The sequence below is a fragment of the Watersipora subatra genome, chromosome 3, assembly GCF_963576615.1.
Source record: "Watersipora subatra chromosome 3, tzWatSuba1.1, whole genome shotgun sequence".
Taxonomy (NCBI): domain Eukaryota; kingdom Metazoa; phylum Bryozoa; class Gymnolaemata; order Cheilostomatida; family Watersiporidae; genus Watersipora; species Watersipora subatra.
The window spans coordinates 5254082-5268981 of NC_088710.1; the positions used below are offsets into that span (position 1 = coordinate 5254082).

The 14900-nt window shown below is 35.2% G+C and overlaps 1 protein-coding gene across 1 annotated transcript; it reads right to left on the reverse strand.

Annotated features, from left to right (window-relative positions):
• Nucleotides 1-472: 472 nt before the first annotated feature.
• On the reverse strand, nt 473-9593 carry LOC137389723 (uncharacterized). The gene is made up of 3 exons (XM_068075805.1): nt 9589-9593; nt 805-994; nt 473-721 (listed from the first exon to the last, which is right to left on the reverse strand). Exons 1-3 carry the CDS (start codon nt 9591-9593, stop codon nt 473-475), a joined length of 444 nt encoding a protein of 147 aa, XP_067931906.1.
• Nucleotides 9594-14900: the final 5307 nt, after the last annotated feature.

The following is a 14900-nucleotide window of genomic DNA, read 5'->3' on the forward strand; positions in this document are numbered from 1 at the left end:
AGATTACATGGAAAGAATGCTGGCTGGACTTGAAAAGTTTATCCTAGTGAGACTCCTTTAAAGCAAACACAAATTATAATTTGCAAGAGCAACAAATTTACTTATAAAAGCTGCATGCCATTGTATTAAAACACATACATGGATGTGATACACAAAATATCAAAATAACGATGAAACCAATTTTAAAAAGTGGACAGGGGACCAATCTTTGTTCAAGGCTATTTTGCTCGGTAGCAACTGCATGCTTGAATGATTTTCATATCTCATCAGTTTTTGTCTTTGATGATAGCTTAAGCATTTGAACAACATAAAATCTATCATGGTAAAAAGCAGTTTCCCTAACCCGCTAGTCACATCATGAACTTGTCAAAAATTCTCATGATTTCATTCAGATGCTATTTGTTTTTCAGTTGTTTGTTGTTTATCTGCATTTCAACTTTTAAATATATGAAACAAGCAGAAAAATGCAAAATTAATCATAACTTGTTTCACAGTCTCTCACGGCTGTTAGCTTGAGTTCACAGTCTCTCACGCTTGTTAGCTTGAGTTGACAGTCTCTCACGCTTGTTAGCTTGAGTCGACAGTCTCTCACGGTTATTAGCTTGAGTCGACAGTCTCTCACGGTTGTTAGCTTGAGTTCACAGTCTCTCACGCTTGTTAGCTTGAGTTCACAGTCTCTCACGCTTGTTAGCTTGAGTTCACAGTCTCTCACGCTTGTTAGCTTGAGTTCACAGTCTCTCACAGTTGTTAGCTTGAGTTCACAGTCTCTCTCACGGTTGTTAGCTTGAGTTCACAGTCTCTCACGCTTGTTAGCTTTAGTTCACAGTCTCTCACGCTTGTTAGCTTGAGTTCACAGTCTCTCACGCTTGTTAGCTTGAGTTCACAGTCTCTCACGCTTGTTAGCTTGAGTTCACAGTCTCTCACGCTTGTTAGCTTGAGTTCACAGTCTCTCACACTTGTTAGCTTGAGTTCACAGTCTCTCACGGTTGTTAGCCTGAGTTCACAGTCTCTCTCACGGTTGTTAGCTTGAGTTCACAGTCTCTCACGCTTGTTAGCTTGAGTTCACAGTCTCTCACGCTTGTTAGCTTGAGTTCACAGTCTCTCACGCTTGTTAGCTTGAGTTCACAGTCTCTCACGGTTGTTAGCTTGAGTTCACAGTCTCTCACGCTTGTTAGCTTGAGTTGACAGTCTCTTACGGTTGTTAGCTTGAGTCAACTGCTTACTCCAGTACAACTGCCTTTTTAAATAACTGAAACAATATTACAATGACAGAAACTGATAAGTTGACTCTTGTACTAAGTGTGTGAAGTTTGTTTTGAACCTTTAGTTTTAGTACAATACTACCAGAATCTAGTTTGTACTAAGTAAATACTATTAAGAATTCCAGGTGTATTGGATACAAAGCACCTAATTTTGTTTATTTTAACATTTCTACATAACTATCTTTACTACTTTACAGTTTTTCATAAAATTGATCAGTTGACTTTTAATTTACATTTATTTTAAACCATACTCTTTCTTACATTTCAAATTGTATAGTTTTTAAAACCGAGCCACGTTCAGGTCATTGAGCCAATTGAGACCAAAATGTAACTTAAAATAACGAGTATGTAGAACACAGGCTAGCTGATGATTTACACCTTATATACTTTCACATTCTGGCCTTAAAGGTTGACTTGCAACAAAATACACATTACCGTTATTTGATATGAAAAGATTCACTATGTCTTACTCTGTTGTGTTGTAGGTGCAAAATATGTGGAAAGGTGATTACAAGCTCTTAAAAGCTCAGAAATGAACAGAAAATCGCAGCCACACGAGACCGCAGTAGTTTGGATGCTCTTTCCAGAACGGCTCAAATGTGATGTAGTTGTGGGAGATGGTTTCTGTTTACACTTTCATGCGACCTTATTCGTTGAAATATTTTCATGAATATACTTCACACATTCAATAAAACCATGTCTATTGTTCTTACGTGTCTGTTTCATCGTCATTGTAATGCTGTCACTTTTAGCACAGATATCTTATAACTTACCATGAAAATTCGTTTAACTTTTTAACCTTAGCTCGAAGGAGTACATATCATTGTCTGATAATCATGACGAGCTTGTTGGTCACCTGTGATAATCGAAAAGTGCTGCAAAAATTATTTGCGAAGTATTGGGTCACATGATCAGATTACGACTTGACGATTGAATAATGCCGAAAGAAAACTGTAAAGTAGCGAGCATCTATATTTGATACGGGGTCTTTGGTAAAACCCGAAGTGTTTGTCATGAACTAGTTCTACGATAAGTTTTATATTGAGCTTTGTATTGGCCTTTCAATTCACATGAGAACATACGTGACAAGACGATAACCAAATTTCGTGGTTATACGTCATCAAAATAAATAGATTCCATTCTACGGCGGCTTTTCGTTTTTGAGCTTTTAAGAGCTTGTAATCACATTTCCACGTATTTGGCACTTACAACACAACAGAGTAAGACATGGTGAATCTTTTGATACCAAATAACTGTAATGTGATTTTTGTTGCAAGTCAACCTTTAACCTTATGTGACAAAATGTTAAAAATGATGTTATGGCTGAACTTTATGATTCAAACCTAAAACCCTGACCTACTGGTCAGAAATTTTTACAAAAACCTCATACATGTTTTATAATTTAGCTATTCCAATTTTATTTTTCCCAATTGTGTGTGAGCCATTGAGCAAGCTAAAGTATTGCATGTCTACATGAGCTTGTTAACATAATGTAGGAGTCGTGCTCACTCAGACAAAAATAGCAACATTACAGGCGATCAAGAACATGTACAGAATGCTTTTTGTGTCATAAGATAATATTCAGTGACTGATGGAGTTTGTTGTTATTTCAAATTATGCAAGCAATAGGGTGAAAAATGTGGACAAGCCACTCAGCGCCTAGTCAGCGGTGATAGCTTCGTTCATATTCCATATTTATAAACGTAGAAGGTAGACAACTCTCTACCAGTTTGGCCAGACTTGTTTGACATTAAAAAAACTTTTTTAGAATGCTGGCTACAAACATGAATGAAATCTTAGACTCTACTGACAACCTGTCACGGTATTTCATTTAACTTCATGTGTATTCAGATTCATTAGGTAAGGTTCCGTAAATACTTCTGTCTACCACAAGTCAGGCAATCTCTTCGTTTTCATGTTTTGAAGATATCCATCATAGACATCGCTACTCCTTCAAGCAAATAATTACAGGTAGGTTGTCAAAGAACCATGGATGGGTTTATATAAATAAACTAATAAATATATTAAAATAAGTTTTAATGTTTTAGTTTTAAATGAATTTTATAATAGTAAAATGATATGAATGGTCTTAACAGAAATTACAATGCATGGTTTTAGATTCAACTGGAAATTCCTTAGAGCAATTGAAATCTTTTAAATTTACTTTTCGTATTCTTCGACAGTTCTTCAATACTATTAAATTTTTCAAGATTAAAAAATTTCTTTAAATGATCAAACTTCCATAGTTTCCTGTGTTTTTATACATCGAAGGATTCGGGCGGCTCAATCATTGAAGCTTAAAAACATGATTAATAGTCAGCAGTATACAAGACAATTAGAGATCAGTAGCAGGCGGAAATGTAACGGTAGTTTCATGGTATTAACATAGATAGGACAATGCGAGGCCTTCACCATATTCAAATTGTTTTGGTACATGCTATTTTAAGTTACAGGTTCACTATATTGCCAAACGGTTTGTTGATGTCAGACATACTTCTGATATTTGGCACTAGTTTAATAAACATCCATTAACCACGATATTTGTAGCGCCTATTGTTTTTCATGCACTAAAAGAAGGATGAAAAATACCTCAAAAACTAGAACGTAAATTGAAAGTTTTTTTTACTAAATATGTTAATTGATAACAAGAATCACTTATAATAATATAAATCAATTAAACTTTAGTATTAAACAAATATAACAGACAATGGTGCGTCAAATGTACAATCAATGAGTTCTGAAAACGCTGTTCTTCTCATAAAGTTAATTCAGTATAGACTGGTGATGCAGTATGGACTGGTTGATCCCGTATAAACTGGTTGATCCAGTATAAACTGGTTGATCCGGTATGAACAGGTCAATGCTGTAAGGAATATTTGTCACAAACTTGGTTATTTTGGGCTGCTACTTTACCACGTGATCTCTCTGTAGCCTGATCTGAATTACCAGTTAATACCATTGGCTGTTTTGAAATTTCATTTGATCAGTTTAATTGTGATGCCAATACAGCTATCTAAAGACCAAAGTGCATAAATCTAATATTATTTTCTGTTGGTTCTTAGCTGATAAATTTTGAAATTTGTAAATCAATTCACTAACATTATTATATTTATCACAGGTAATAATTATTCATTATAAATTCACTGTGTTTTTCTTTTTATGAGATTTTCTATTGATCAGATAAAGTGTACCCTCCTCTACCACCTTCTATGATTCAGTTATCCTAGTTCTAGCAGTAATTTACTGCTACTACTTACTACAAGTTACTTACACTTACACTTGCTATAACAACTTACTGCTAAGTTGCTACAGTAACCAGCTGGCTGGTATGGTAACTGAGTGATTAGCTAGGCAGTTGACCCTCCAAGGATCATACTCTACTCTGCATTTGATCCACACTTTTTAGAAATGAAAATGAATTTCAAACCATTTTCAACTGCCAAGAAGTTTTTGCTATTTATTCAAACCAGTAAAACTGAATGCACACCGGCTGATATTTTGGACAAATTTCATCAAAATTTCAATATAATGATGAAATTTCCAAGAATTTTATTTTTGTCTGCCTAAAATGTTTCGAAAAATCAGCTTAACCACACTTTAAACTCTTTCAGTTCTCAAATATTTGTTTGGTTGTGGCAACCAATAAGAGGCTCCATTTTCTCAAAGAACCGGGGCAAATAATAAGAAATAACAACCACGAGAGCTAATCACAGATCATCATTTCATGTAGCAAGTAGCGAGTAGCAGGTAGCGTATAATAACAAACAAAATTCATTGGCTTTGTTTGCAGTCCATCTGAAGTGCATCTCTCAAAGCTGCTGTCGTCCGTCCGCTGCTTAGATAGCCATGAAGTGATTACTCAAAATTAGTTCCTAACTCCTTACTTGGAAAATAAAGTTCTACAGATATTTGACGGGAATGTTTCCCTGTATTTGTGTGATTCATGTACCTATCGGGGATAGAAATAAAAGTCATTGAGGAAGTTTGCATCACGTAAGCCATGAAAGCTGGCAATAGGTTTTGTTGAAATACGTACTCAATAGTGCGATTAATGGGCCTTTATCTATGGGTATCCCAAATCCGAAAGATTTGACTTAATTTGGGGTGTTTTTGGCTTCCCTTCTTGTTCCCTAAAGGATTGCTTGAGACACAATATCACAAATGTATCTATTGTGGAATAGGGTATGGAATATGAATTATTTTAATTCTAGGTCGTATAGCCAGAGCCGTAAATCTTCATAGAGTCCCGTGACCAAAACCGGAAACTAAAGCGCCTGTTTCCAAACAAACCCGATCGACATACTGATCTCTAATGGAATATTCTTACCTCTCTCTCAACATCTCACTTTTTTGCATTCACTTTACTTTAATACAAAAATATCATTTGTAGTCTCTTTTAGGGAATTTTGTCCTCTTTCAAATGGTGTATGATACAACAATCAATTTTGAAGCCACTGCCAATGGAAGTAATTTTGGTTGGTTAATGTTGCAGCCTCTCCATTATAACTGAGTATAAAAATGGTAGGCGTGGCCTGTTTGTTTGGAAACGAGCGAGCTCCTGTATACGCTTCCGTTGGTCGCCGTACTATGTGGAGCTATACGGCTTTGGGCGTACCCATAAACTTTGAGTTATCTTCTACATACTGCTTTTAGTGGTCGTGACAAGCACGGTAATTACTCTTTTGAAGTGTAGGATTTAATCCAATATATAATTTTTGGCATACGCCGAACGAATTTGGTTGCAAGTAGGTTCTTGGTGTCATCTGTATATATAGATTTCAGTGTTTGTCTATCATCTGTTGTTCTTCTGTCTAGATATAACAACAAAATTTTAATACGGTAACGAAAAACCTGCTTAGCACTGAATTTGAACTCGGAACCTCTAGACCTACAGACAGGCAATTTAACCCACAAGACTACATATTCAACTGGCCATAGTGAAGAGTAATTAATTAAGCATATATTTATTACATCAGTCAAAATATTCATGATTAAAGCGGCTTAACAAAATACTATTGGCTATTAAAGATGTGGTCGCGTCAAAAAATTCGATTTAATGAAATTAAGACCCATAAAAGGCTAAAACATCAGCTACAATTTGATGCCATTTTTGTCTTTGTAGACCAACCCTGTCCAGAGATACTGTATATGCATTTGAATGAGGCCCTCTTTTAAAAAGCTCACGTTCCAGCGGCTGCTTCTTTCGTGACGTCACAAGCAATATATCTGAAAAGAAACCACGAGCGATAAATATGAGGTCGCTTCCTTAGCCAATCATCAGCGCGAAATTTTTATATAGGCCGTAATAAATGTTATCACTCGTAAAACGTGTTGTCTGTGATCTCAAATTTCGGGATTTTACTCTATTATTAAATCGCATGGACATCGATATTTACTAAATTAATTAACATCGTTACTTTAATGAATTACTCGATCTACACGTTTTATTGGCGAACAACATACATGTAATAATGTTATTGTAAAACTGCAGTAAAGTTACTGCGAAGGTGACTCCAAGTTTTCTTGGCATCAGGTAGTAAAAGTTCTACGGAGGAAGATCGGAGAATGGAGGTAAATTTATCTTTTACTTTGACTCTCCTTTCGAGTTTCCTGTTGAGTTTACATTCAGATTATATTTCCCTATTTGAGGCTAAAATGTAATTTCCTGCGCGTGCGAGATACGTATGTACAGTGAGTTCTTGACAGCTTCTTTTTAATCTTTAGCACCTAGCGATACATTGGCTTAGATTGATGAATATACTAAAGGTAATATTTTAGTACTCATTAATACATGTACTAATTAATAAAATTATAACTTTTTGCGATCACTAATCATCGTTTTATGGTTTTTTATCGGTTCTCCTAGCTACATTTGCTTCAAATTTTCTGTGGCGGTTTTATCTAGTAAATTAGATTTATGATTTGACATTAGATGTTCACTTTTCACTTGTAAAAAGTGAAGAAAATCGATTGATCAATGCAAATCTTTAATTTTCAGAACCAAAGCTCCGAATCGTTGGCTTGGCGTACTTGTGCCTTTGTTAAACGTTTATTCGTTTTTAAAATTACACTCGCAATCTATCAAACTCCCAATTTGAAAGCTTTCAGTAGATACGCTTTAGAATGACATATCTATGAATGACATATATTTATTGCATTTGGTTTACTGATTACAGGATGTTTATGTCGTCCCACCAGCCGAAGCAGCTTTGTCAGTGTGGAAACTGCCATAAAGGGGAAAGAGAGACTTGAATGTGTGCTGCATAAACCATGTTTTGTTTGAGTTTGTTGCAGTAGATGAATTTGTTTTATTGTATCAGCTAAAACTATGTGAGTGGCCACGACTTGATGAATATTTTTAATAAAAGCTTTATGCCGAGATGAAAATCTTTTGCTTGTAAAAATTATATAATAAAATTATATTGTTGAAGATAATGCAAAACATGATTTGCAGAATATTGTAGTGAATTGGATACGGTATATGGATGTCCGCAGAACTGGAGAATGTGAGTTCAAATCCAGTTTGCAGCAGATTTTTCATCCTTAAAACTCTATCCCTATGTATATTATTTTCAAAGGTAGTAAAAAACTAGTTTTCAGTGTTGGCAATGATGTACAGCCCGGCCCCGAGGATAGGCGACGGACATAATGTGGGCGGGGCTTTTGGGAGGCTGTATATCGTTAGTGTGGGTAGCGGAGGAAGTGTGCTGATACAAAGACCTTATTCTACAGTTAACTTGACCGAATTACCGTAGACCGGTAGAATTGGTAGTCGGTACACAAATGTTTACACAGCATTTAGAGAAAGTGAGTAAGACAAATTTTCAATTTTCGTTATTTGAGGCCTTTGAAACATTCATAATAATGTATCTGTAGCAGGGTTTAAAATTTTATTCTAACCAACATGAGCAATTACAAAATAAAATATATGCCAATAGAGCCACGTTAGACTAGACTTTCATCGCAAATAGCCGATGTGAATACGAGATATATTGACAAATAAATTCACTCGTGACATCATTTTGGGCAAGTCTGGGCATGTTTTTGGTCTGAGCGTTTTTACGGCGACCAGATTTTTTCGATTATAATCTTCAAATATCTTGGCAATGAGATTGCCTAACACAACAAACAACATATCAACTGATAGAGAAAAAAAATGCTTTCTTTTTAGATCAACTCAAATTTGACGCAACCACATCTTTAACTAGCATGCATGATCATTAAGCCTAATATAACGTTTATTAAGCTGGCTTCACACATGGCTTATTATTTAGCTTAAATTACTAGCTTACTTGGTGAGTTAGTCCAATCTTTTGGATAATTATTTTATTAGCCTTGTCGTCAGGCATTCACCTGATAGTTTAATAACAGTAAAATATTGAGTGATTGCCAGACAGTTTCTGCTGATCCATTTCAACCCATGCACATGTCAGCTGTTGATGGATCCCACCCAACTCAGTTATCCCGTACCATCGCAACAACTACTGCATAATTCTAAAAACCATGAGGGTAAGCGATGCAAATCTGAACACTTCATATATTTTCCATTCGAGTCCAATACTACCTATGCGTAAAGAACTCGAAAGCCCTTTTACAATAATTTTTTCTCTATCTCTTTAAAGCACATAAATTATATAATTTTATTATTATATATAACTTTTTTATTATGTATTTCGATACATCAGAGTCTTGGCTTTCGAATGAGCCTATATTCAATACACAAAGGATAATAGAACTATGAAAAACATGGTGTCAAAAGAATGTCTTGCAATAAAAAACACTTGGTTGTGGTTTCCACAATGTGATGTCATAATTATTATTTAGCCTTAGGTAGTCAATCCCTTTTGCTGCCATTGAGGCTGCGCTTTTCTGTGACAATCGGTGTTGTTAAACCTAGAGAGCGCTTATAATAAACTAGGATTCTAGATAATCAACAATGCCTGGATATCAAACTAACGCCTGACAAATACAAACACATGTTCAAGGTTAATTAATTATGCTTCAATAAATATACTGTCATTACCAAAAGTAATAAAATCACATCGATTAAATTGTGACCTGCAGTTGCGTGGCCCTAAGACTATATGTCAATCGCACTTTCGCAAAATCACGCAATGCTTGAAATTAATTAGTTTCAGTCGTGCCCCTCAACATCACAATAAAATGAGAGGGCTAGGGCATAATATCATCTGGAAAACATAGTATGGTGCTTGGAATCTGAGTTATTTATCATAGAAATAATCTGTACATGGAGAACTAATGACACTGATTCCTTTGTCATCTTCATTGGTTCTCTGGAGTTGTCCTACCTTCGTCTGCCACTAACCTCATTATCGTAGTTGATAGATATAAGCGGTAAGCAATAAAATAAGCGGTAAGAGCACACAACACCGATTATGAAAATTGTGACATCACAATTTTCGAGCCTATACCATTGAACATTTTTGCGGTAGAACTCTGGGGAAATCCTATAAACACCAACCAATGTCTGTCTCTTCATGTCAAACAATGGCTTATTCGAAAGCCAAGACTGATGTATTGAAATATATGATAAAAAAATCATGTCATTTATGTGCTTTAAAACAGGTTTGTTAGCAGTCAATGAGCTTACAGTGTAAGGAAGATAACAATACTTTCCAACTGGGGTTATGACCTCGGGTTAAAAAGATGGTTAACTATTGCCAGCATGCAGGCATCGATAGCTACATGCCAGCTTCTCTACTGTATTCCCATTATTATTGTTATTATTATTATTATTATTATCATAGCTTCAGATTAGATTAGATAGTGAAAATCTAAGATCAAGCGAAAATGCGATTATGACATCTATAGTCGCAAAGAGACCGACGAAGAGACGCATAACGCTGCAATTTGAACGCAATAGCCAATATCATCTATTATAGCAAAGACAACAACTATTGAAGTCATTTAGCCCATATGATATTTTTCTTCTGAGTATTTTCACTGCAATCAAGTTTTTTCAATTATAATCTTGAAACATCCAGACATTCAGATCACCTTAGACATCCAAATCAATCACAAATCATAAAGAAATACCAGATACTTTCTGATAAAATCTACTAAAATTTATGTCTAAGTTCATCCATAAGTTTGTTTGTTGGAAGTTGTCTTACCAACCACAAAAAGTGAAACAAAAACCTTTAGTGGAATCGTTATTAGCCTATGCGTAAACACTACTAGGTTTGGGAGGGCTAAAACAATAGCTACCGTACATAATAATCGTTCGTGTCGCAGGTGCACTTACACGCGGTGCCGAGAGTAGTATTTGAAAATGCAATTACAGTAAAACTCGGATAACTCAAACTTCACGGGGCCGAGTGAAAGTGTTCGAGTTATCAGAGTGTTCAAGTTATCAGAGCACTGTCACAAGTGCATGTATTCATCAGTAGATACATGTACATAAACAAACTATATATAAATCAAAAGCATAGATTGCTTGTTGCAAGTTAAAGGGCCTCTCACGTCAAGTTTTACAAATTTTATCAAAAAGTAGGCCTATAGATATTTTTCAATAACTTGAGATTTGTTGTTTTAGGTGATGTGACTGCCAGGACATTCTCAGGTTAAAATTGGCAAAGCTTGATCGCGGTTAAAACGCTCAGAAAAAAGACATCTTTTTTTCTTGAGCATTTTAACCAAGATCAATTTTGCCGATTTTACTTTAAGTTTATTCAAAGGTTACCTCGCTTTTGCTTGCTCTCGAAGGGCCATCGCAAAAAGCATGTTTGGTAAAATTTGATTTTTTGCAAATCTTTAGAAAAGTTGTTAACGAAAATATTTTTCCGATGATGGTAATAACGACGCCTAAGAACTACTAACTGTTGATGTTTATCTCTATGGCTTGAAAGAAAGTGATATTCTGAAATGATAACAACCGCCTCGGTAGCAGTTGGGCTAAAAACTGTTCGAGTTAATAATGTTAAGATCGAGTTATCTAAAGCATTTTATCATTGCATGGGAACGGACCAAACAAATCCGTTCGAGTTAACCATGCATTCGAGCTATCTGAGGGCAAGTTATCCGAGTTTAACTTTATCTTCTAATCTAAAGATAACCTAAAAGCTATCTCTAGCCATCATTATACAGTGAATGAAACATGGATAACTCGCCCTAGGATATAACGAACACATGGTTAACTCGAATGGATTTGCTTGGTCTGTTCCTACGCAATGTTAAAGGGTTTTATATAACTCAACCTCGGCACCATTAACTCGAACAATTTTTTGCCGAATTCACAAACATGGTTTCTGTTCAATTTATTTCGAAGGAGTTTCTACTAGTCGCGGAGCTGAGACTACTCTGCTTTCTTAACGAAAGCACTTTTTATACGCGTACAGTGTATAATATAATTTCCCCTGTACCGTATAATGGAACCGAAAAAGAAATCGTATAAAAATGATTAATAGGGTCGCTAAGACGTTCGCTTAGTTACGGCCAAGCTATAAACGTTGGAAGGTATTAGCGATAAAAAATTAATAAAGATAGACACAGCATGCAAAATACATATTGTAACAGTGATTATATGCGGATACATAAAGATAAAATGTCACAAATAGGCTCGTGGCTTGGCGTCCGCTACAAATGACATCCGCTTTACGATGGCATCACGCAAGCAAAGAAAAGCGTAGAAACCTTCTGACAAACTTAAAGTACTCGAGGAAATCGAAGCAGGACTAAAGCTATCAGCATCATCAAAAAGAGAAAATCTTCCAAAAAGTACAGTGTCAACATGGATTAAACAAAAAGAAAAAATAAGATCGTTATGTGACCAAAATTCGTCAAGGCTAAGAGATCGTTCAACGTCACACGATGATTTGGATGGTGTATTATTGACTTGGTTTAGACAAGTGCGTAGCGAAGGCGTACCTATCGATGGACCAATTTTGTTAGAAAAGGCCAACAAGGACTATAATAACTGTTTAAAATCTATTTCTACAATAAGTCACACTGATGATCTTTGTCAAAAAATACCTTGTCACAGACTACACTCGATAAGTTTTTCAAATGAAACAACTGATCAGATGTAAAGCATGCTTTTTTGCATTGGTCATAAATGTTTACTTATGTCCAGTTTTAAAAATTATCAGAAAGAATAGATATTTTTCTATTGGGCTGAGATTTGTTTGCAGTTTTAGGTGATGTGACTGACAAGACGCTTTAAGATTAAAATTGGCAAAATTGATCTCGAGTAAAACACTCAGAAGAAAAAATGTCTTCTGAGCGTTTTAACCGCGATTAGGTTTTGCCAATTTTAATCTGAAAATGTGCTGGCAGTCACATCACCTAAAACAACACACAAATCTCAAGTGTATAAAACTATCTATACTTTCAGATAAATACTTTAAAACTCTACATCGGATGCCCTTCAACTTACAACAAACAACCTATACTTTAGTTTTATATATACATGTAGTTTGTATATGTATCTATTGATAAATACATTCACTTGTGACTGTGCTCTAATAACTTGAACGCTCTGATAACTCAAACACTTTCGCTCGGTCCCGTGAAGTTTGAGTTATCCATGTTTCACTGTACTTGCTAAAAATGAGGCAAACTGATGGAATGATGAATGCTGGATTAGCAGCAGATTAGCAGCAGATATATCTCTACAGTGCTCAATAATCTTTTGGAAAAGGGATATATAAGGTGTGTACTATTGCTGCCAAAGGCGTAGGCAGCATTCTAAATATTATATGAGCGGTAAATAAACACATGTTACTTTCATAACAGTTCAATTTATATAACACTTTAGATGAGAAATGTATCTGGATAATGTGAAGTGAACTGCGTGGGCTAGCTTTGTGACAGCGTTGAGCTGGTGGCTTAATTCTAACCTGCCATGTTTCACTACTGATAGATGTTCAATACATTCACCAATGCAGTTAACTGTTCACAGTGGCTGGCAAATCAGGAAATATGTTTCAAGTTGGAGTCAAGCCTTGTTATAATATAGTATCAATTGGATGATATTAATAAGTTGATAGCACGTAGCACCTATATAATTCAAGAAAATTAAAATAAAAACTGTTTTAATGTAAGAATTACCAACTTGAAAATAAAATCTTCCATTTTTATTACCCAGCTTCCAATAACAATATAAAAAATAGATTTTTTTGTGCACATGTTTTGCTGCCAGTGAATTATGTAAAAGAGTTCATGACATCTGATGATACCATTTTACAAAGCATATAAATTATAACTGGATTCCCTGATTAAGATAAGATTTTTCTACAAAGATTGCACGCTGTGCATTACAAAACTGGAGAAACATAATTCCAACTTGAAAATTAAAAAAATATTCATCTTGTAATTTTTTATATTTTTACTCTTTTAAAGGTTGACTTGCAATAAAATTCGCATCACAGTTATTTGATATGAAAAAAATTCACTATGTCTTACTCTGTTGTGTTGTAGGTGCAAAATATGTGGAAATGTGATTACAAGCTCTTAAAAGCTAAAAAACGAACAGTTAATCGCAGCCACATGAGACCGCAGTAGTTTGGATTCGCTTTCCAAAACGGCTCAAATGGGACGTACTTGTTACAGGATGGTTTCTGTTTACACTTTCATGCAATCTCATTCGTCGAAATATTTTCACAAATATACTTCACGCATTCAATAAAACCATGTCTATTGTTCTTACGCGTCTGTTTTATCGTCATTGTAATGCTGTCTCTTTTAGCACTGATATCTTATAACTTACCGTAAAAAATCGTTAAACTTTTTAACCTTAGCTCGAATGAGTACATATCCTTGTCTGATAATCATGATGAGCCTGTTGGTTACCTGTGATAATCGAAAAGTGCTGCAAAATTTTCGAAGTATTGGGTCAGGGGATCAGATTAAGACTTGACGATTAGTCAAAGCCGAAAGAAAACTGTAAAGTAGCGAGCATCTATATTTGATACGGGGTCTTCGGTAAAACCCGAAGTGTTTGTCATAAACTAGTACTACGATAATTTTATATTGAGCTTTTTATTGGCCTTTCAATTCACGTGAGAACATCACATGACAAGACAATAACCCAACTGTCATGACTACGTCAGAGAAATAAAGAGATTCCAATCTATGGCGGCTTTTCGTTTTTGAGCTTTTAAGAGCTTGTAATCACATTTCCACATATTTTGCACCTACAACACAGCAGAGTAAGACATGATGAATCTTTTGATACCAAATAACTGTAACATGAATTTTGTTGCAAGTCAACCTTTAAAATAAGCATATCTATAAGATCTCAGTTTTCTTATAGTTCTAGGTCAGAAGGATTGGTAGAATTTACAAGTTTTTTTAAAAGGCGTATATGTGTCTTTCTATGCGGCAAAACCTTTGCGCGTTACATTTGTGCCAAATGCAACGCGCAAAAGTTTTGCTCTGCCAAAAAATTGTTTAGACGCTAATATCGACTAGTTCAGCAGTGCGGAAAAAGAGTTGAGGTCAGAAGACACTGTAGAATGTATTGGACAACCAAAAGATGTTCGGTCCATCGAAAGCAACAGTTAGAACGCAGCAATCCGAGCAAACAATATAAATATTTTTGTTTTGAAAATGTTAATTTTTGTTTCTGCATGTAATACCTATAAGTATGTTGCGTTTATGTCACTTGTTCATGAATAT